At 39.5% G+C, this 23,740-nt stretch overlaps 1 protein-coding gene across 2 annotated transcripts in view; it reads right to left on the reverse strand.

Moving 5' to 3' along the window:
* MEP1B (meprin A subunit beta) overlaps positions 1-23,349 on the reverse strand; it is a 30,723-nt gene extending 7,374 nt beyond the window's left edge. For both annotated transcript variants that reach the window (XM_032152571.2, XM_032152570.2), the window contains exons 1-10: positions 23,255-23,349; positions 21,556-21,574; positions 20,697-20,741; positions 20,570-20,613; positions 17,591-17,669; positions 9,989-10,106; positions 8,648-8,826; positions 5,543-5,761; positions 4,742-4,894; positions 2,292-2,507 (exon numbers count right to left, since the gene is read on the reverse strand). In XM_032152571.2, the coding sequence (XP_032008462.1) occupies positions 2,292-2,507; positions 4,742-4,894; positions 5,543-5,761; positions 8,648-8,826; positions 9,989-10,106; positions 17,591-17,669; positions 20,570-20,613; positions 20,697-20,741; positions 21,556-21,574; positions 23,255-23,317 (1,135 nt within the window). In that variant the 5' untranslated portion in view covers positions 23,318-23,349. The remainder of the gene's footprint in view (positions 1-2,291; positions 2,508-4,741; positions 4,895-5,542; positions 5,762-8,647; positions 8,827-9,988; positions 10,107-17,590; positions 17,670-20,569; positions 20,614-20,696; positions 20,742-21,555; positions 21,575-23,254) is intronic.
* Between the last annotated feature and the right edge of the window lie 391 nt (positions 23,350-23,740).

Here is a 23,740-nt window from a genome sequence, read left to right on the forward strand (position 1 = left end):
TCATCCAAAACTGATTTATTTCTACAGGTCAGAAGTATGGTTTTGCCAAAGCTCCAACCTAGAATTATTTACTTCAAGGTGCTTCTGTGGGGTCACACTGTTCTCTGGAATAGCTGAATGTTTCTCTAGCTGTTTCTCAAATAGATTACCCTTTTCTAGAAATCGGTGAGTAAATAACAACATCTAGCTCATGAGTACTTCATGCCCTATGAGTTACCTGCCATTCTCCATTAAAGGGCCAGCAAACCCAACACTTGTAACACTTCTACCCAAGATTCCTGTGATACTCAGGCAAAGCCTTCTTTAATATATTTATAGTTTGATTGGAATACTTCCCTCACATACAAAATCTTCAATCAAATTTTTGGTAATATTAAACAAAATCCACCAAACCCTAGAAAGCCCACATCCTGCAATCTACGCTTTAGATCACTTCCCAGTGACTCAGCATTATAAGTATTTATCTGATATTTGGTGCCACCTCCTTTCTTTCCAACCTGCACTTCCTCCCCAACTATTAGCCCATACCCCTCGCTAGCAGCACATGATATGCCATTTTGTCTGATTTTCTTATATCACATACTCAAATAAGAATCAGTATACTAAATAATCTGCAGAAGCCCCCAGATGAACGACAGCTGAGGAATTCATGTCAAACTAGTGGTTCACACAAAGTCTTAAAACAAAAATATGTTGGCACTTAATGTGAAACACAGCTACTTGAAAATAAGCTAGACATACCCAAATGACAGAAAATAAGCAAGCTTCTTAAGTGCCTTTTTGTGTTATTGTGTATCAATGACGAACCTACAGATTGCTAATAGAAAGGACCCCCCTTCCAATCCTGGACAATTATATATATTACAGATACATTATATCAATATTTGTATTAATTTGGATATTAATACATAAAATATAATATTTGTAGTAACATATATGGCTTATATATAAGGCTTTTATATATGTAATATATAATATATAATTATTCGTTATATATTTTATATTGTTACATAAATAATATATATGTATAATGTGTGTATATTCTTAGTGAGATTAAGAACCTTACTGCCTATAGGTGTTCACAAAGAAAAATATCACCTGTATTTCAGATTGTTTCTCACTGTTAAAAACAGGAGGAAAATGGCATACTATATTGCATAATATGGATCCAATTGTGGAACAAATTGAATTATTCCATTCAAGTCATGAGATGGTTAAGTGGAATAGACAGTAATATATTTGCCAGCCCACAGCCCCTCCCTTTCTTAGTCACCCCCTTAACCATCTACTTGCATAGGTGGTCAACATGGCTCTCCTCTCTGACACATTATTGGTATGAAGGGTGGGTACCCACTTCCCACTCAGGAGTTGCTCCCGAAGCTGTGTTTAACTTAAGACATAAGCATCCCAGTTCTTCACTGGGATTTATTTTTTAAGCTTTATATTAGAGGAAGAGTCCTTTTTCCAGACTGATAGCAAATTTGGTCAAACGTAAGCTGGGAAGTGAAACAACCAAAGTACCAGTCTTATAAAGAAAGCCATTCTGAGATAAAACAAGAGGTCCCCAGCAATGTTCAGAGACAGATCTATTAATAATTCCCCCTCAAGCCAGTGTCTCCCTCATCTGTCCTACAGGCTGTAACTAACCTTTAGCCAGGAGCCCGTCCTATTTTGCCTAAGCTAGTTCACATTATGTTTTTATGTATTTTATTTTATTTTATTTTATTTATTTTTTCAGAGATGGAGTCTTGCTGTGTCGCGCAGGCTGGAGTTCAGTGGCGTGATCTCAGCTCACGGCCACCTCTGCCTCCTGGGTTCAAGCAATTCTCCTGCCTCAGCTTCCCAAGTAGCTGGGACTATAGGCATGTGCCACCACTCCCAGCTAATTTATGTATTTTTTTAGTAGAGACAAGGTTTCACTATATGTTGACCAGTCTGGTCTCGAACTTATGACCTCAGGTGATCTGACTGCCTCAGCCTCCCAAAGTTCTGGGATTACAGGTGTAAGCCACTGCGCCCAGCCTTGTATTTTTATTATTTGCCAAGAACTGACCTCCATAGTACCAGAGACTGATCCACAGTTTCTTAAGTGAGTGTTATATAACAGAGCACTCAGAAAGAATCTTCATTCTAGCTTCCTTTCCACGGCTTAAAACAAGACGAATCCAGTTCTTAGTTGAAGGGTAGTGACTCAGTAGCCCCTGCCCTATTGTAAATTGTTACATTAACTAAAGAAAAGACCTAAGATTGCCTCATTTTGAATCCAAACAATAAGGATGTTGACATTGTACCTTTTATTTCTTCCACAAGGGTTAAATTGCCATCCACATTGTCTGCAGAATACTCCCTGATGTAGATGTTCAGTTGGTCACTTTCACTGCCGCTGTTATATAAGTAAAATTGCAAGCACTGAAATCCTCTTTTAGGGTACAGCGTTCTACTTTCCAGCACTGCTGTGGCTCCCACATTTACAGAGCTGCTATCGAAATGCATGAAGAAACCAGAACCTGTTAAAGAAAAGCAGAATTGAGAGAAAAACAGATACTGAGTATAGGAATGTGTGTTTGTTAATGGTGGTGCTAGATTCTTTACACGAGGCGTAAGTAACATCCATATATAAATTGTCAGGGAGAAATGACAGAAGCCTAAGCTACATATCTGGCACTTGCAAAAGCTAGCAGATTGACATAACAGTATAAAACTCAAACCTCTCTATTATTTATAAAACGTTTACTTACAATAGTAGTTTTCCGTGGGCGCTAATCCTTGCTTATCTTCATTTGTTATGAGCTATAAAGATACAGCAAGTTTAAGTATCAAATGCTAATTTTTTTAAAAATCCACTGTAAGGCTGCAGGTCAAGCCCAAACAGCAGGGCTAAAAGGTAGATTCTACATGGGACACCTTTCAAGTGTCCACAACCCTGGTCCAGCTCCAAGTGGGAAGAGCTACCACTGGAAAAAGATGCTACAGAGGGTTGTTCCCCCACTGAGAATATGAAAAAGGAAAATGGAAATTAAGTCAAAAAGAGGGTTTGAAACTTGGGTGGGTAGAGAGTTGTAGCATCTGTGTCTCCCAAGGCTAATTCAACATGAACTTCTAGGTCTTTCTGGAGAGGTGAACACACACTGCGGACAGAGGTGAGAGTCCAGCCAGGAAACCAGGGCCTTGGCTGACCTGCCCCCTGCCCCCCTTTTTTTTAAAACACTTTCTAACTTCTTTGGCTTCAAACTGTCACAAAAAAAGAAGGAAGAAAAAAAGAAAAGGAAGAAAGAAATTCAACTTTCAGAAGATATTGTAACTACAGCAACCATCTGGGGAGATTCACATTTTAATATTTTTAAAATGATACTTGTAATGAAAAAATTGAGAATAACTGAACCTGATAACTTCAGAGGCACCTCCCACTTATCTGCTTTCATTATCTGCAATACTTAACCTTCTAAGCCATCTCTAAAGAAGGCAGAGCTAGTAATTCTGGTTTGAGTGTATATATTTTTTCTTTCTTTCTTTTTTTTTTTTTCTGAGACAATGTCTTACTCTGTTGTCCAGACTGATATGCAATGGTATGATCTCAGCTCACTACAACCTCTGCCTCCCAGGTGCAAGTGATTCTCCTGCCTCAGTCCCCCAACTAGCTGGGACTACAGACATGCGCCACCACACCCAGCTAATTTTTGCATTTTTAGTAGAGACAGGGTTTCACCATGTTGGCCCAGCTGGTCTCAAACTCCCAACCTCAGGTGATCTGCCCACCTTGTCCTCCCAAAGGCAAGGGATTACAGGCATGAGCCACTGCATCCGGCCCAGTTTTCTTTACCTTATTTCAAGTATTTGCTTAGTTTCCACTATATGCAGGGAATTATGTTGGGCATTTAAATATGGTTCTAGGAGCAGGCGATTTATGAAAGAGATGACATTAGGGAACCTTTCCCTTACCACAGAAATTAGCTTTCAAAAACAGAAAAAAGTGAGAGCTACCTGGTCTGGATTCTTCTTCTTTTCATCCCTCCCTCCCTATCTACTTTCCTCTGGTCTGAGTAGGACCACTATCCACTATCCAAATATGCATTTAAAAAGAAAAATAGAAGGAAAAGCACCTTTTTGCCATTAGAGGCTTCCAATTCCTGCCTAGATCATCTGAGCTATTAAGCCCTGGCCCTAAGTTCTGAAGTCTAGTTTTACATATTTGTTGCCAGAATAAGCAAATAAGTAAAAATTTGGTCCTTGTAGCCAAATAACTACTTAAGGCAAAACAAAATGAAAATGGAAAAGGATATGCATCTGAAGAAAATTAAATAAACTCTGCCTTTTAGATATTTTTGTAACAGGAGCATATAATCACATCCAGCTACAGTTCTGAAACAATAATGCACAGCTTAGTGCTGTCCATTGGAAAGAGTCTCTTGTATTCTGCAAACTTCTAGAAAACAATAGTACTGCCCCTGAGATAAGAGGCCTTGCAGGAGCCCCAGTCCGGTACACTCTCTTATGGGAATGCACTGGTAGAGGCATCACAGAGCCCAGCTCTGACTTGTAGAAAGAAAAATAAACTCAGGAAGGAAAAGCAAAGAAATTAACAATGTCTTTATCAGGTGCAAGGCCTACTTCTCAGTAGTAACCTAATGAATAATCATTAATAATTCTGATAGAAATTAGAGATAAAATCCCATTCTTTCATAGAGAAGTACGTGGCTGTAGCCACTGAGTATACAATCTAGGAATATCTCACTCTTGTTACCTTGGCACTGGCCCATGTTGGAGTGATCATTCTCTGGCCCCCTGGGAACCTGTGAAACCCGTTGCCAGTCAGCATTATCTCCTGAACTTTGGATCATGCCACATACATTTTCCAGTTCAAAACTGCATGAGTCCATAAAACTCAAGGAAGAGGCTACAAAAAGCAAAAAACAATTATTGACACTCATACAACATGATAATCTAAGTAACAAAAACTGAACTTATCACAGTATTAGAAATGCCAGGTTGGTATTACAGGGAACACCTAGCTGATTCTGGATGATGGTGGCTTAAAGATCCCTCTTTATTTGCAGAACCCCTACAAAGAAGGTCATTAATTCTGTAGATCTGAATAAGCTCCCTGCTCCAAGTCTTTTTTAAAAAAAAATTATCTAATTCGTACAAACCTGAGTCTATACTCCCCTAGTTATTCAAATCATTAAGCCACAATGCAGATTATTTGATCCCATTCATATTACAACTAGACATATCATTTTGGCTAAAAGGAAGTGTGAGTATCAATCTGACCGACGTTTGAATTAGTAACAGCTTTAAAAACCTGCCTGAGGCATATTCCTACAGGACCCAATTTGTTTTTAGATCTCAACACCAGATGCGGTGAAAAGAAAATGCTGCTTCCAAGTTGTAGATTGAGATCTGAGTGCTCTTCTGTTTATTTCCTGAATATCAAATCTCTATAATCTCAGAACCCCCACCAATGCTCGACAAAATGGCACAGACCATCATTTTTTCCTACATAACAGAGGAAAATATAAGTCACTTCAAAGAACCTGTCACATACAGCAGTTATACAGTTGATTCAACTTTAGGAGATCAGAGTCACTGAAATCCATTCGTTGGCCGATTACATCCTCAAAGTCTGAGATTCTTGTGACAATTGTCGGCTCTGTTCCGTTTTGGAATGCAGTTTTACTGTAGTGCATTACTGAAGTGTAATCATAGGGAACATTCAGGGAATCTGATACCTCGTCACTATAGGTGTTAAAATTGTGCTCTCTGCCTAAAGGATAAATAAAAAATATTTACTTGATATTCACAAAATTCAGCTTATCTTACTCCAAATACTGCTCACTTAGAAATGGAGAATATAATAAACTCAAGCAATTGTTGCTACAACTAACAACAGTTTCATTATTCCCATCTTACAATCTAATATTCAAGCTTAGAACTGTGATACCAGCAGTCACACTGAACATATCTAAGGTTCTATTGCAGCCCATAGTTAGGACAGTGGCATTTAGTCTAAGGCTATAAAAACTGGAAAGGAGGATTCTAGAAAGTGCTGCTAACCAGCCTGGGCAACAAAGTGAGACCTCATCTCTAATAAATATTTTAAGGCCGGGCGTGGTGGTTCACGCCTGTAATCCCAGCACTTAGGGATGTCGAGGTAGGAGGATCATGAGGTCAGGAGTTCGAGACCAGCCTGACCAACATGGTAAAACCCTGTCTCTACTAAAAATACAAAAATTAGTCCGTTGTGGTGATGCGTGCCTATAATCCCAGCTACTCAGGAGGCAGAGGCAGGAAAATTGCTTGAACCCAGGAGGCGGAGGTTGCAGTGAGCCGAGATTGCGCCACTGCACTCCAGTCTAGGTGACAGAATGAGACTCCATCTCAAATAAAATAAAATAAAATAAATATTTAAAAAATTAGCCAGGCATGGTGGTGCATGCCTGTAGTCCCAGCTACTCTGGAGGCTGAGGCGGGAGGATTGCCTGAGCCTGGGAAGTCGAGGCTGCAGTGAGCTGTGATCATGCCACTGCACTCCAGCCTGGGTGACAAAGTAAGACTCTGTCTCAAAAAAAAAAAAAAAGTGTTGTTGAACCAGTCAGGGCATTGGCCAGCAATGATGGCAGGCTGAGGACGTCCACAGTAGATGGAGATGAAAGTAAGAAGACTTTGAAGGGATGGTGAGATGAAACCTGAGATAACTTTCTAGTTATCCTACAAAGGAGTCATTAAAAAGCATTGACATGCGGTTATTGACTAACCATAATTCATGGTTACTGGAATAGGTGTAGATGTATTTAAAGCATAATGAACCAGCCTGGCCAACATGTTTAAACCCTGTCTCTACTAAAACTACAAAAATTAGCCGGGCGTGGTGGCGGGTGCCTATAACCCCAGTTACTCGGGAGGCTGAGGCAGAAGAATCACTTGAACCCAGGAGGCGGAGGTTGCAGTGAGCCGAGATCGCACCACTGCACTCCAGCCTGGGCAACAGAGTGAGATTCTGTCTCAAAATAAATAAATAAATAAAACATAATGACTATAGTTAGTAATAATGTATTGTATATTTCAAAATTGCTAAGAGAATATATCTCAAATGTCTCACCACAGAAATGATAAGTGAGGTGATGGCTATGTTAAGTAGCTTGTTTTAGTCATTCCACATTGTGTACATATGTCAAAATATCACTGTACCACATAAGTATGTACAATTATGATTTGTCAGTTTAAAATAATAATAAAAAACAAAAATGAATAGATTTAGAGAAGACATTCAGGCCATTTAGCATTATACTAATGGGCAACTGATTCCAACTTGAAATGGAATGATTCTGTGGACACATTAAGGTGGTTCTAATCTCCAAAACATAAAGATGTGTTATCAAATGTGAGCAGAAGTTTTGATCAAAAATAAGACTTTGGGAATCCTAAGGAGTGTGGCTATGGATTAAAGCTAAACACTGCTGTTTCTCTAGAAATCTTTTAGTTTGCTGCTATGCCTGACCCCATTTGAGACAAGCAGAGGCAGGGGATGAAGAGCAAGAGCTGTGATTTCAAGAAGTGTGGTGTCAGGGGACCTTGTATAGGGCACTCCTCACAGTGCCTCAGACATAATAGCAATGCCCTTTCCTCTGTCTCGCCCCACACAGGCAGGACAGATGAGGAAGCTGAGTGTCACTGTGGAATGTGGAAAACATGAGCTCTAGTCAGACATGGTTATTAAGACTTTGTGACTTTGAACACAAAATCATAAACAGTTCATGCTACTCAACTATTACTGAAAATTGTTCCATGAAACAGTAAATCCAAATACTATACAATCTACTCTGCAAAAAGAAAAAAGAAGATCATGATCAAATTATTTTGGGAAATGCTCCTTTTCTTAGAGATTTACAATTCCTGTCAACCTAGTAAACACTCAGAGCAGTATAGCAGGATAAGTAAGTCTAATTTCTTTTAACCTAGGTGCTATGGCTTGAATATGTCCTCCCAAAAGCATGTATTGGAAACCTAATCCCCACTGCAACAGTGTTGGGAGGTGGGGCCTAATGAGAGGTAATTAGGGCATGGGCTCTGTCTCATAAATGGATTAATCCCATTGCTGCAGGAGTAGGTTTGCTACTGCAGGAGTGGATTCCTTGTAAAAGGAGAGATTTGGTCCTGTTTTTTCTCTCTGACTCTCCCTTGCTCTTCTGCCCTCTGCCATGGTATCTGACACAGCAAGAAGGCCCTCGTCAAATGCCCACCCCTTGATTTTGGGCTTTCCAGCCACCAGAGCAATGAGGAATAAATTTCAGTTCTTTATAAATTACCCAGTCTGTGGTGTTTTGTTATAGCAGTGCAAAATGGACTAAGACTTGGGGATCTGCAAAACTAATCTGGCCACAGACTCTGTTCCACATAATACTCATGAACATATTGTGGGACTGAATATGCTTTAAGAACCACAAAAGCAGTTTCTAAGAGCATATCTAGCTCATATGGGTTCTGGAATACTTGTGCTCCAATAACTCAGAATGAGTTCGAGCTGAATGAATTAAGACATCAAAACATCAAAGTTTTAAAATTATTAACAGTTGCCACAGATGACAAGAGAGGACACATGCTTAGAAATTCAGTCCTTAACTAAAAACATAGGAAAAAAAGAGAAATGTACCTGACAGAATTCTGTCCCACATTATCCTGACATAGTCATCCCGGTCAGAACGCGACTGCTCATGCCAGAATCCCAGAGCATGGAGGAACTCGTGTTGAACCGTTGCTATTCGGTCACAGTTTGCCCCGATGGAAAGTTCTTGCTTCCCAACCCGCCTATTTCCTACTGAAGACCAGCAGCTTATAGGAGAGTTTACAAGAAAGGGGGAAGAGGATGTTACAATCTGAGGTCTCAGGGCAGAATCCCCACTGCCTAGTCCACTTCATTACCCACCTTTGCTCTTACATCTGAACACTGTGCATTTCTCTCATAACCCAGGTGATGTAGTTTGGACAATTGTCCCCACTCACATCTCATGTTGAACCGTAATTCCCAGTGCTGGAGGCGGGACCTTGTGAGAGGTATTTGAGTCATGGGACGAACCACTCATGGCTTGGTGCTGTCTTCGCAATAGTGAGTTTTCATGAGAGCTGATCATTTAAAATTGTGTAGCACCTCCCCCTCCCCACTCTCTCTCTGGCTCCTGCTTTTGCCATGCGACATGCTTGCTCCACCCTCACCTTCCACTATGATTATAAGCTTCCGGAGGCCTCCCCAAAAGCTGAGCAGATGTCAACACCATGCTTCCTATAAAGCCTGCAGAACTGAAAGCCAGTTAAACCTCTTTTCTGTATAAATTACTGAGTCTCTGATATTTCTGTACAGCAATGCAAGAATGGCCTAATATACCAGGTGTTGTATAATATTAAAAAACCTTACAGACCAGGTGATCTTTAAAGAACTTGCCCTAACACCAAATATTACATAGGAGCAAATCATCCCCACGGTGGTCTAGACCTGGTTTTTCTTGTGAATTTCAAAGTCTTTGAAATCCTCCTTGTTATGCCTGTGCCCATTAACAAGGGTTTTACAGGGACAGCAACCACTCAGAATTGCTGAGCTCAAGACAAATAATACTGTCGCCTTCTTAACTCAAGAAATAAGAGTGGTTAGGTTAAAATAAGCTTAAGTACAGACATGGACACACATAAATACCTATGTTTTTTACTTGAAAGGGATAAAGAGTATGTAAATTACAAACGGTATGAAATTCACAAGGTTGTGGGTCTGATGGCATGCAATCCCATCCACTCTCCACTTTGTCTAAAGGCAGTTACATGTATGGGAATATAATTTCTATGTCTACAAAAACTAGATCCAGTTGTTTTTTACTCTCCAGCAACTAGCAAGAAAGTCCCCACCCCTTCCTAAAGGTCAGAGCCTAGGATGATTGCTGCAATGTAATGTCCCAGGCACTAGAGTTCTCCTTAGATGCCTTCGAAGACTAAGTCTTCAACTTACCCACTGCCCTTGAACACTGATATATAGTTTGTTTCTCCAGCCCAAGGCTTAAAGTCAATACATGTTTTTAGGCGATAACGTTCAAATGCATTGAGGATAACTCCCTTAGCATTCATTTCTGAAGGAAGAAAACAAACAAAAATATGCTTATTAAAACAATCACCACTGAAAAATCTTCCATGGAAGCAGGCCATTGCAATATATTGCTTATCATGAGTTAGTCCCTTCATGAATGTTGAGTCTTTTGTTTTTACAAAAATTAGAATTCAGTACCCATTGAAAATCATATACAATATCTGCTTATTCTTCAGATCCCTTATTTGGCCTCATATTTCTCTAGCACTCACTAATGGTGCATTACTAAACAATAAAAATGCATTTCTTTACCTCAGAGAACATATCCATTGGATCACAGGCAATCAAAATAAATAATCACCATCACATACTTCATCTGAGAAGCTATAATATGTATTTAAAGCTGCACAGCTGGGCTTTTAATCTGAGGAGCTTGAGATGGGAGAGTCTATGAACACCCTGAAATAGTATGCAAAGTGTGTATGTGTGTGTGTGTGTGTGTGTGTGTGCATATCTACATATGCAAAGTGCATTTTCTAGAGAGAGCTTTCATGAGGTCTGCAAGTGAGTTCAGGGCCCAAAATAGGGGTAAGAGCCAATGCTCTGGATATAAGAGTGTTATGGATATGGAACTCAAAGAAGGCAGAGGCGTGGAAGAAACAACATGCAGGAAAAGAAACTTGTGAGTGACCAGGAGGAGCAGGCTGTATCAGATGCACATGGAGAGGCATGACATGGGCCAGGTCCTAGTGAAGTGAAAGTTGGGAGCCTGCCAGGAGGTGGGAGACAGTATGGCAGAGGGGAAAGTGCTTGGACTTTGGAACCAGACACACCTAAGTTCTTCCCTATCCTCACCACTCGCTTTTGACATAAACCTTTTGCCAATTCAATCAACCTTTGGAGCTTTGGTGTTATTATCGGTTAAGTGAGGAAATAAAATCGACTTTGCAGGATATTGTGAGGATAGTAAGAGAAAGTAAAGGTGAAGTTCCAAGTAAAATTAGCATTTGTCAAATGTTCATTTCCTTTCTCCCTACTTGAGTAACCATTGCATAGACGTTCAAGGAAGATTACTTGATATGCCTCTGTTGAGGCAGGTCTAAGAAGATCAAGAACAGGATTCACATAGGGAAGACCCTAAAATCCATAAGTTGTAAAAGGCACTAAGTTCAGACTTTTACAATACCACATAAGTAATAAACTATCGTTATAAATAAGTTAAAAAATTGATATGAATAAAAAGAAATTTAAAATCCTATCATCCAGGAATAATCAATCACCCTTACCATACATTTTGTCTTTGAATACATATATAACATACATATGTTAATATTTCTATAAAAAATAAAGTCATCTACATAGCATTTTACCAACTATTTTTTCACTAAATATTATGTCATCAAAATCCTTTTTCATCATTGAGCATTGTTTTTATCATTTTAATGAATAGAGGATTACAAATTGGATCCATTGGACATTGGATCACAGGCAATCAAAATAAATTGCCACCACATACTTAATCTGAGAAGCCATAATATATATTTAAAGCCTCACAGCTGGGCTTTTAATCTGAGGACATTGAGATGGGAAGGTCTATGAACACCCTGAAATAGTATTCCGTGTGTGTGTGTGTGTGTGTGTGTGTGTGTATCTACGCATGGCTGTAACATTCAAAATGTTCTGTCCTATAAGTATCATATTTGGGTCATTATTTCAAATGTAATATTTCCTTCAAATAAGGTATGATAATACTGACCACCATATCACTGTTTTAAACAGAATATAAAAGACCATACTAGTTTAGGCCATTTATCAAAACTTAATGAGGATAGTTTCTTGAATTAATAAACGAAGTAACACGTGAAAGCTTTATAAACACTGAGGCCCTTTACCAAGATAAGATCTGTTTTCCATATGCCTTTATTCACCGAAGGCCTTAGTTAACCTTGCGTTATAGATACAGAAAGCTCCACTTGGAACCATGCCAGGCTTTGGAAAATGAGGCAAGTTGCTGGCAATCCTAGGAGTTCAGTAAGCAGCTGTTCAGGATTGTTTCCCCTTAGTAGCCCCTTCAGGTTTCTAGCACCTTCCCCTTCATTTCCATCCCCAACTCTTTACCCTCAGCACCCCCAACTGCCTTTTCCACCTTGGTGCTAAGGCAAAGAATTATAACTTAGGCCCTGGAAAGTATAAATGGCTGCTTTGAGTATTACTCCTTTCAGGGAAGTTGCATCTACCAGCCAGGTAACATCTGAAGTTCAAGCTGGAAGACTACAGCCCTACTGGTAGAATTTCACAGGTTGACCTACTAGAATCCGAGTAATAGGGCCTTCCAGAAATCAACCCTTCATAGGTATTTACTTTTGCTACCTGTAAGAGTGGCCTTGCTTAGTAATTTTCTTAGTCTGAGTCATTTGAAGATGGTATATATTTCTGAAACGTAAGGATACTTTTCTTAATTTGAACATAGAAAACAAGTTGAATTCTACAATATTAAACAAAGGTATTTTCTAAATAAGAAATAATCAAAATCACATAATTGAAAAAATTGGTCTATAAAAATTTGAAGTTTGATTCTATTATAAAGACTATACAATATGAAAAAATGCAATAACATTAAGTGAAAAAATTAGAACAAAATATTTAAGACATCATAGTTATAACTATGTAAAAATTTGCACAGTTTGGATGGTAGGATCTAGGCTGAATTTTTACCTAACATTTTTCATTTATATATATACGTATGCTTATCAATTTATTTCAAAAATGTTATTACATATAATATGCCAGAGACTATGGTAATCCTCCAATTTGCAAGATGAAAAATAGCTCTTATCTTCAAGGCATTCATTATGTTGTTTATAATGTTGTTTAAAAAATAAATAAAGCTCATAAGGTTAGATGGCTTTGGTTAAATACATGGCAAAAAAAATAGCCTAAGAGATATATAAAATTAAAGCTCCCTAATCTTTCATGGAACATACTTAAGAGAATAATTTTTTTAAAAAAAAGAAATATAACTGGATGTGGTGGCTCACGCCTGTAATCCCAACACTTTGGGAGGCTGAGGTTGGTGGATTGCCTGGTGAAACCCCATCTCTACCAAAAATACAAAAAATTAGCTGGGCATGGTGGCATGCATCTGTGGTCCCAGATACTTGGGAGGCTGAGGTGGGAGGATCACTTGAGCCTGGGAGGCAGAGGTTGAAGCCTGGGTGATAGAATGAGAACTCATCTGAAAAAAGAAAGAAGGAAGGAAGGAAGGAAAGAAGGAAGGAAGGAAGGAAGGAAGGAAGGAAGGAAGGAAGGAAGGAAGGAAGGAAGGAGGAAGGAAGGAAGGAAGGAAGGAAGGAAGGAAGGAAGGAAGGAAGGGAAAGGAAGAATTAAAACAAAAGAACTTAAAAATTTTTTAATCAAAAGACTTGACCAAAAAACATGTATATTCAAAATCTTTCAGGTTCCTGATTCCAAAAGTCAATGAACATCTTTCTCTCCTCATGCTCCCTGTGCTCTTTATGGCTTCCAACCCCGCTAACTACTCCTGCCCTGGCTTTCCCTACCCTACTGTTAGTTTTTCATCTATGTTTCTGGCCAATTCCCCCTTCTCAATAACTTCCACCAGATCTTCCTTCTATACCAGTTCCAAAAAATGGCACTGAGTTTCATTCTCGACCATCTTCTTACTTATTCAACACAACCTTCCAGGATAAATCAATAAAATCCAGTTATCTATGGAGCACCTGCTCTATGCAAGGCACTGTGTGAAATACTCATCCATACTCACGGCTTCAACCATCTCTTATATCCTAATAACTCCCAAACATTTCTCGACCTTGAATGACCAGGTCGTATACCAACAATTTATTTGGTATCTCCACCACAGTGACTCTGATGCATTTCAAATTCTGCATGCCAAAAACTAATTTCCACCACATTTCTCTGTCTCATGCTCCTCAAGGTTAAATTCTCCATTCTTGTTAAAGATATTACCATCCACTCAGCTACCCAGGACTGAATCCTGAGCACTAGAATCTCTTTCCCTACACCCACCTTCTTCTTGACCTCTTACAGTCAATCACTAAATCTAACAAATGCATCCCAAATAGCTTTTAGATTTATCTTGGTTAGGAATCTCTTAATTATTTCTCTGAATTTCCTCAGTAGTTTTCTAACTGGTCTCCCTATCTTCTTTTTACCCCACTAATGACACATCTTCTATACTTCAACCCAACCGATTATTTTAAACTGCAATTTTAACAACCTCACTGCCACAATAATACTTTTGGTGGCTCCATGTCATTAGTATACACAACAAGTTCTTTATATACACAACAAGTTCTTTAACACGGGAAAGACCCAAGTCCTTCCCCATTTGGGTTCTGCCTACCTGCTCAACTTCCTATCTCCCCACTCTCAATCTAAATTCCTCCCTTCTTCAAGACTTAGCAGATCGTGGTGCATCTGGCTAAAGCACCCTTCCCTTGCTATAAGAGGCCACACTAGCCCACATGGTGCCTGTGTGCCAATTAGAAAGAGGCACTACACCTGAGCAGGTGCTGCAGTTGCTGGCTGGCCAGATGGGTGAACAGCACTTTCACACAAAGAAACAAACGCCTCCTGGTGAACAGAAAGAACGTAAACCTGGTATCAGCTCCACTTGTTTCCTGGCCCAGCCACCTGAGAGCAGCCTCTTGAAGCAGCTCTACATCATTAATGGCATTCTTCATTCATTCCTCTCAGTCAAAAAGTCTTGGAGAATCTGAAAGCTGAGGTGGCATGGCGGCACCAGCTCCAGGAGGTCATGTCAGTTGTATGGTGTACAACTTATACAATCTTCATGGCAGTCCTGCTATATAGTATCCTCTGCTTATAATGCATATGCTTTTCTATCCAGGTTGAGTTTAATGCCCCTCCAGTGTGTTCCCATAGCTCTTTGAACATATCACTAATCATAATGTTTATTCCATTCTATCATAATTCACTTTTGATTTACGTGAATCTCCACTGAAATGCATGATCTTTAAGGAAAATAGCAGGGTTTTCAAATACCATATGTCTTCCCATAAGTGGGAGCTAAATATTGCATACACATGGATGTAAAGATGAGAACAAAAGACACTGGGGACTACAAGAGGGGAAAGGGAGGGAGAAAAGGGTTGAAGAAGCCACCTATTGGGTGCTATGCTCAACTCCTGGGTGATGGGTTCATTTGTACCCCTAACCTCAGCATCATGCAACACACCCATGTAACAAACCTGCACACGTACCCCCTGAATCTAAAAAAAAGTTGAAATTTTAAAAAACTATAACAGGCTGGGTGCAGTGGCTCATACCTGTAATCCCAGAACTTTGGGAAGCCGAGGCAGGCAGATCACTTGAGGCCAGGAATTCGAGACCAGCCTGGATGATGGTGAAAGCCTGTCTCTACTAGAAATACAAAAATTAGCCAGGTGAGCTAGCACATGCCTGTAATCCCAGCTGCTCGGGAAGCTGAGGCAGGAGAATCGCTGAAACCTGGGAGGTAGAAGTTGCAGTGAGCCGAGATTATGCCACTGCACTCCAGCCTGAGATCGTGCCACTGCATTCCAGAGCAAGACTCTGTCTCAAAAAAAAAAAAAAATGAAAAATAAAATTAAAAATTAAAAAACTGTAGCAGGGTTTTTACTCAAACTTTTCCCAAACAGCAATTTCTAAGCCAATGCTGGTCAGTGACATCATTGTCACTAGTCCATAGATTAAAATGAAGACCATGTTTAGAGTTTTCCAACACATTTAAATTTCTTGTATAGAAAAGCTGTTCTTAGTTTTGGATTTGGTTCTTCTGACTTTTTAACATTTTAATATTACACTAATAACATTATTTATTGTATGAAAAGAGGATGATGAAAGCTCTTTTATCATGCTAGGTTGTTGTTTAAGTTCCTGACCTGGCAAAATAAAATGTTGATAAAACAATGCCAGTTCCTCAAATTTTGTTTAGTTGGTTATTTTATGCATTTTCTCATATGTGTAATTGATCATAGGGGGAACCACTGCTTTAAAATAAAGACTGGCTCCCTGTGAGCCCATCAGTCAGGCCCTGCACCTGCTTAACAAAGTGTAGGGAGCCGTGCACGTGGAGATCTGCGCCTGCCTGCACCTCCTTGCCCGACTCCACTACATCATGGGCAAGTACGCAGAGGCCCTGAGAAGCCAGCAGAAGGCAGTGCTGATGAGCGTGCGGGTGATGGGCATCGAGCACCCCAACACCATCCAGGAAAACATGCACCTGGCCCTGCACTGCTTCACCAGCAGGCAGCTGTCCCCGGACCTGAGCCTGCTGCAGGGCACCCGCTACCTCACGCGCTGGTGCTTGGGGAAGACACCCCAAGGTGGCGTGCTGGACAACATCAGGCGGGTGCTGCACAGGGTGATGGAGTACGACCTGTCGCTGTGCTTCCTGGACAACGGGCTGGCCGTCAGCACCAAGTACCACGGGCCCAAAGCCCTCAAGGTGGCCCTTGGCCACCACCTCGTCACCTGGGTCTATTAGAGCAAAGCTGAGTTCCGGTCGGCCCTGCAGCACCAGAAGGAAGGGCTGCACACACTCCGTAAGACCCAGCTGGACAAGGACCAGGAGAAGACCAAGGAGAGCCCTGAGTACCTCAAGTGCCTGACCCAGCCAGCCGTGGCCCTGTGGCGCACCATGCATAAGATCTATCTCAACGGCTCCAGCAACAACATCCTGCCCCTCAACTTCACAGCTCCCGGCATGGCCAGCGTCTTGGAGCAGTTCAAAGACATCAATGGCATCCTCTTCATTCCTCTCAGCCAAAAAGACTTGGAGAATCTGAAAGCCGAGGTGGCGCAGTGACAGCAGCTCCAGAAGGCCAGCAGAAACAGGGATAAGGCCGAGGAGCCCGAGGTCACCAAGCCCGAGCCAGCGGGGGCACCAGAGGACCTGGGTTCCCAGCCCCGGGCTGCCAATGACCCTTCTTTCCCGAACTTGCAGGGATAGAGAGGGACAGGCAGACGGACAGTCAGTCAGTGGCCCCACTCACCAGGGATCCAGACTCTAGGAGAAGGGAGCATACCTGCCATGGGAAGAGGAAGCAACGCCCTCTTCTTCCACGTTTCACCCTCACTGCACCCCCAGCATCCTCCTGGGACCCTGGCCTGGCCTGTCTGCTCTCCAAAAGATGTTTTTGCACTGGTTCAATGAATATATGATGTAGAGCCCCTCCCCCACAAAAAAAGACTGGCTCCCTAATCGTTATGTCCCTAGCATAACAGAGTAGGCTCTCTATAAATGTTGGTTGAACTCATTGCTATATTGGTCAAGACACTGTAAATATTTCAGACAGAGTCATTTAGGTTACTTTCATTGTTCGTTTTGCTTATTTTTTTTCAAAGTAAATGTACATAGCCACACAAAGGAGCAAACCAAACAAAACCTTAAAGACCATATAAGCCCACCCTTTGAAACACTGTAATCATATTTTGTCAGAAATATACATTAGTTATGAATACTCCAAGGTGCATACTAACCCAAGCTATCTTCTAGAACATATGGAATGGTATGAGGCCATCTATACATTTCTCCAATGATGGAATTTCTAATTTGTGCCTGTCAAAAATAAATGCAAAAGGGCTAGTTAAACAAATAAGGCAAACACTTAGGAAACAATCAGTAGTTAATCTAGAAATAAATGAAGTTTAAAGCTCTTCCAGTTCGCACAAACAAATTGTGTGTGTGTGTGTATGTAGCACTACTTTTATCATAATATAACAAAGTTTCTAGGAAGAAATTACTAATTTCTATGATTAATTTTGTTAATACAGTTGAAGAAGGAATAATGCAAAAAATAACTGTTGGAAAACTGAACTACAAATATTGGTAGATATATAGGTTAGTTTCCTATACTTAAAGATTAAAAATTTGCTAGAAAACAGTGATAGCAAGACCTTGATAATCTGGATCTCACAGTATCAGAAAAAGTCACACATGAGCTGGGCCAAAGTTTTCAAAAATTTTTAAAGGATTTTAGACTGTATAATAGAAAATGAGTAATATTTTACTAATGTATTTACTTAGTCTACAAATTGAATATTGTCCTAGAGAATAGAGATTCCTTGGTAATAAAGGTCTCTGGCTTCATGGAGCTTATATCTAGTGGAGGAGAGAAAGAGTATGTAAAAAAAAATGTTTAAGCGGGATGAATGCAATAGGGAGGAAATTAGAAAGAGAGATGTGAACAAGGGCACAGGGATGAGGGAGTACATGAGATGGAGTGATCAAGACAGGCCTCTCTGCAGGGATGATATTTAAGGGGAAATAGGAATCGCAAGACAGAGCCAGCATTAAAACGGGTCCTGGGAAGGTGGTTTCAGGCAGAGGGAACATTAGTTGTTCTGGTTCTGAGGTGGGAATATGCCTGGGATGTTTTGAATATGTGTTGAGACCAGTAGCCTGATGAGTCTAAGAGAGAACATGGATGAGATAAGAGGAGAGGAAAAGAGAGGAGAGGGGAGGGGAGAGGGGAGGACAGAAGCAGGAGCTAAGGCGTGCTAGGCTTAGAAGGCTAGGGCTAAATCCGGAGATGATTCTAAACCCATAGGCAACTATGGAAGAGTTTCAAGCCAGGAGGTGAAATGAAGTCCCTGCCTATTTGAAAAATGACTTTGCTGTGAGAGATAGGGACAAGTAACAGGGTGGAAAAGATTATAGAGGAACAATATCTGAAATAGAAAGACAAATTAGGAGGCTAATGGAAAAAGCCAGGCAAGAGATGATGGGGCCTGAATTAGAGTGATGGAGACAAGTGGACGATTTGCAGTGTATGTTAGAGCTAGAAATGACAGAACTTGCTGACGGGCTGGATGGGGGAGTGAAGGAGAGAGGAGAAGCAAAGATGACTCTCGAGGTTTTTATGTGTTCAGTTGAGTAGAGTCAGGTTGTGAGGATGACTTTATGAAGAGAGGAGAGTGGGGAGGAACAGTTTGAGGGGAAGGTCAGAGTTCACCTGATCAGAGGACACCTTAGGTTTGAGATATCTTGTAGACATTCAAGTGGAGCTGGCAAATTAGTGCTCAAATAGACCAGTCTGGAGCTCAGGGAAAGGAGAGGACCAGAGATATGCCTTTGGATTCATTGGCATGGAGATGACATTTAAATCCCTGGACCAAGGTGAGATCAAGAGAGAGCACAGATAGAAGAGTAGGTTCGGGACTAAGCCTGGGACACTGCAGCTCTGTTTCCTGGGGGTGGGAGGACTGTGAGGGATGTTGGTGCTTATGATATAGGAAGTAAGGGAGTGACTCAGGACTGTGTTGGAAGGAAGAGCAGCATTTTACAGGAAAAGATCTACCGGATAATTTCTAGGCCACATGGTGTACATTTTTTTTTTTTTTTTTTTGAGACAGAGTCTCGCTCTGTCGCCCAGGCTGGAGTGCAGTGGCGCAATCTCGGCTCACTGCAAGCTCCGCCCCCCGGGTTCACGCCATTCTCCTGCCTCAGCCTCCCAAGTAGCTGGGACTACAGGCGCCCACCACCACGCCTGGCTAATTTTTTGTATTTTTTAGTAGAGACGGGATTTCACTCTGTTAGCCAGGATGGTCTCGATCTCCTGACCTCATGATCTGCCCGCCTCGGCCTCCCAAAGTGCTGGGATTACAGGCGTGAGCCACCTAGCCCAGCCACATATTTTAAACTATGTTAGCTCTATGTTAGCTCTTATCAAATTGTCTTCTTTCTTTTTTTCAAATTTATACACTCTCCAGTATAATAACATGTTCTAAACACATTCCTAAACAAGCATCCTAGTTTCTCTCTATCATCACCAAAAGGGATAGTAAGTAGTAAGTTTCTTAATATTTTTCAATCTAGTCGGCAATAAACTATATCTTGTCTTTTGAAAAATAGTGCTGTTTTCCATTCTGTGAGAGAACACTGAAAAAAATAGTGCTTTCATGATAGTGAACTTTTTAGTCCCCCAATCTACATGCAAGGTTCTTGTGTTTATCTGTGTGGCATGATGACTTAGATGAGAATCAGCACTCTTTATGAATAGGTTTGGGAGGGTCTTAACTTGGCAACATTATTTTTAGCTAAGGCCAGGGTAGAAGTCCAAAATCTATTTATTGTAGTAAAAAGCCTGATTCATTGAAGATGTTTACAAATTCAGTTTAATTTTGCCTCCACTAGATTGAATCTGTGAGGTCCTATTTTAAAATCAAAATGTCATATTGCTCCAATAATGAAAATCAATCAAATCAGTAAGACTAAGACATATGTAATGAGTTATGGTGGCTTGAACCACACAGAAATCTGAGTAATGAAAGATGAAGACACAATTATATGCATTTCTTTAAGTATAATATATTCATTGAATAAATGTGTAACCATGATTCTGCACCCTTAGAGATAGTTAAGCTTAACAAAATTCATGCTGTCTAATCTTTCTCAGTTACTCTGAATTTGGCTTGCAGTGGTTAATGGAAGATTCTTCCTTATACTGTTTAACTCACCCTATCAAGTCTGATGTCACCCTCAAAAAGATCCAGTCCCAAACCTAAGAGTAAAGATAAAAATTCATGTTAGCAAATTGGATTCAACCTCTCTACTTAAGAGATTATGTAAAAGAAATCCACAAACCTTCATTGATATCAAATATGTCCTGGTCCATTCCGCCATCTACGTCTTTGATTAAAACAACAACAACAACAACAAAATTGAACATCATGTTTATAAAAGGAGAAAACCTTTATCATTTATATAATCAGAAATAAGCGAGTTTCTTTTGGCCTCAGGTAAGTGACTACTAGATTCAGACTCAACATACATTGATTGATTGATTGATTGATTAAGAATCTCCTATGAGCCAGGTTGGGCTCTAAAGAGCTTTTATGTATGTATTCTGTCCTATCGACATTTCTTGAATGTCAAATGACTTCAGGAATAAGAAATTGGTTGCTCTGTATATTATTAAGCTTAATTTGAAAGACTAGAAGACTAGATTAAATAGGAAACAAATGATTAAATTTGGTCAAACTAGCCCAATCTACTCATACATGTATATCACTTGCTAGTAGTATACCTTGGAACTTTCAAGCAAAATTCTTAAGTTAAACTTGAATTACTATTTTAAGTTGCAAAGGTGTACATAATATGGCCAAATCTCTGAGTATGCAAATGAATACTGAGTAGACTGTTATTATTAGGTCCATCTGATTTGACACAAAATAACAAAAACAATAATAGCAAGCATTTATGGGATGTCTATGTGTCAGTCACTGTGCTTGGCCTTTCCTATACCACCATCTATTTCTCTGCTGGGCATATGAACCCTGGAACATGGACAATAAAATGTCCCCCCATAAATCAAAAGAATCGTGTTAGATCAAAGTTCAATGCAATTATGCATCAATTATGCATATGTAATTTTGTATGATGTTTAGCATTAAATATGTCCTAGGTTCTCTATAACCTAGAGCAAAACTCAAAATAGACTCACCAAAGTTTTCTGGAGTTGGCTGGGAAATAAACACATAAACAAAACATATTATTATAATGCCCATGAATGGTCTTCTTGGATTCAGTTTATATCTAACCATTTGTTGTTTGTTTGTTTTGTCATTAATTATGGATTACTTTCTGACATGTATTTAGGATGGCTAAATTGAAGTTTAAGATGACTTTTTGACCAAAGGGTCTTCTCATTTCATATGGAAAATGAAACTGCCTGTTAAATCAATTTGAAGGTGAAGGAAACAAGAAACAAACTTCAAAAATTGGGGGAAAAAAGGCAGAACATAAGACTCTAGCTCTCAACTAAGTGCTCACTTCACACGTGATTTTCTAAAGCATTCACGGAGCAATGTTTGAAAAACCAAATAATTTATTCTCAATGTTGAAATAATACTGTAATTTATAACAATTCTTTAAAAAGAAATGTTATTCAAGACTCATTAATCAAGTTATTTTGCGTTCGTGTTTCTCCCAGAATAATTCTGCCTTCAAAGACAATACAAATATTTTTTTAAAAAGGGCACATTTTGTGATTAATTTTTTTTTCTGAAAATAGATTCTCCACAAATGGTCAATGAAACTCAGACTACATGTCCAAAGGACAAAAAAAAAAAAAAAAAAGTAAACCTGAGAAATGTCTTAGTGTAATTGAATTAAAAAGCTCATAGGACTGTCTGGGTTATGTTACCGGTTCTACTAACTAAGGGTAATTCAGTTCACCTTCCAGGTACTCAGACTATCCATAAAATATGATCAGTACCTGCCTTGCATGGGTATTGTGAGGGTTACAGTATATAACGTGAAAGAAGGCTCATTGTAAGCTATAATAAATTGTCACAAAAGTGTAAAGTACAATTTTATTCAAATACAGCTTACATATCTAAATACTAGAATCATTTGGAGTGTTTAACAAAATGTGGGAATAAACTGGATGGATGGTTACCATCATTTTTGACATTAAGTGCTTTGCATGTTTCACACTATAACCACACACGGGCATACACTCATAGAGGAATGGCAGTGCACCTACAGAATAAAATTATCAAGGATTTATTCCTAATTACAGTTGAACATGTATTCATCAGTATCTCTTGTTTGCCATGCTCTAGTTCCTATTCATAGAATGTCACCCCAATATAATAATTGTTATTTTAAAATAACAACTGAAGGTTTTCCACTAGCCATTTGAAATTTCATTTTAAAACCTTGGGTTGGTTTGTGATACAAACTACCTGATAGAAAAGATTAGTCCAAATTGTAGAAGGATTAGTCTAAATTGATGAAGAAGCAGAAGAGAAATACCACGTTATAAAACTTTGTAAGTACTGATGGTGCCTGTGACACTCATTCATGTCTCAAGTTACGCGCAGCAATCTGCATTTCATTCAGCAGTAAAAATGGAATGATTTTCAAAATTCACATTTATAATCTCATCAAAAGAAAACTTGTTACACAATGATGAAACTAAAAGGAAAACATAACTTTATATCAATGTCTCTACTCTGGTGTGGCTATTTGTCACTCCCTACCCCCTGCCCACCCCTAATCTCCAAGAAGAAACACTCATTTGAGATCAACATTTCAAGATGTATAAAAAACAAAAAAATAACAAACATTTGTTCTTTAACAATCAATATCAACTGCCCCAAAATTTTTAAATTGTTTTCTATATATTGTTTCCTTACCAAGCCAGAAATCACGAGAAGAGCATCCAAGAACAGAAACCAAGACAGATTCCATAAATCCATGTTGTAGCTTCCAGTTGAAAGTAGCTAACTATGACATTCACGGTTGAATTGACTTCTTTAAAGGCAAACATTGTAATTTATAGCCTTTGATCTCAATGATCCATATTGCAGGTCAGCTTGACGCTGTAGTAATACCTCCAATCAAGGGATGAAAGTCCAGTATTTTTAACACAGCTCTGTGGAGTTGGTTTGTTGGCTTTTTTTTTTCCTGTGTCAACAATTAAGTGCCTGGCTGAGACTTCTTAATGAATACATTCTCTAATGTATATGTACTGGTCCCTAAGACTAGTAAACACCACTTAAGCAAAAAATATATATATCAAATTAATTTTTAATCTTGATCTTATGAAACTCCTCCTGCTCATATAGCCCCTGCTTTAATATATCCAGTTATGTCCACTGCTTTTTATCATTCACTCATTT

Source organism: Hylobates moloch, unplaced genomic scaffold, assembly GCF_009828535.3.
Source record: "Hylobates moloch isolate HMO894 unplaced genomic scaffold, HMol_V3 SCAFFOLD_5, whole genome shotgun sequence".
In the NCBI taxonomy this organism is placed as follows: domain Eukaryota; kingdom Metazoa; phylum Chordata; class Mammalia; order Primates; family Hylobatidae; genus Hylobates; species Hylobates moloch.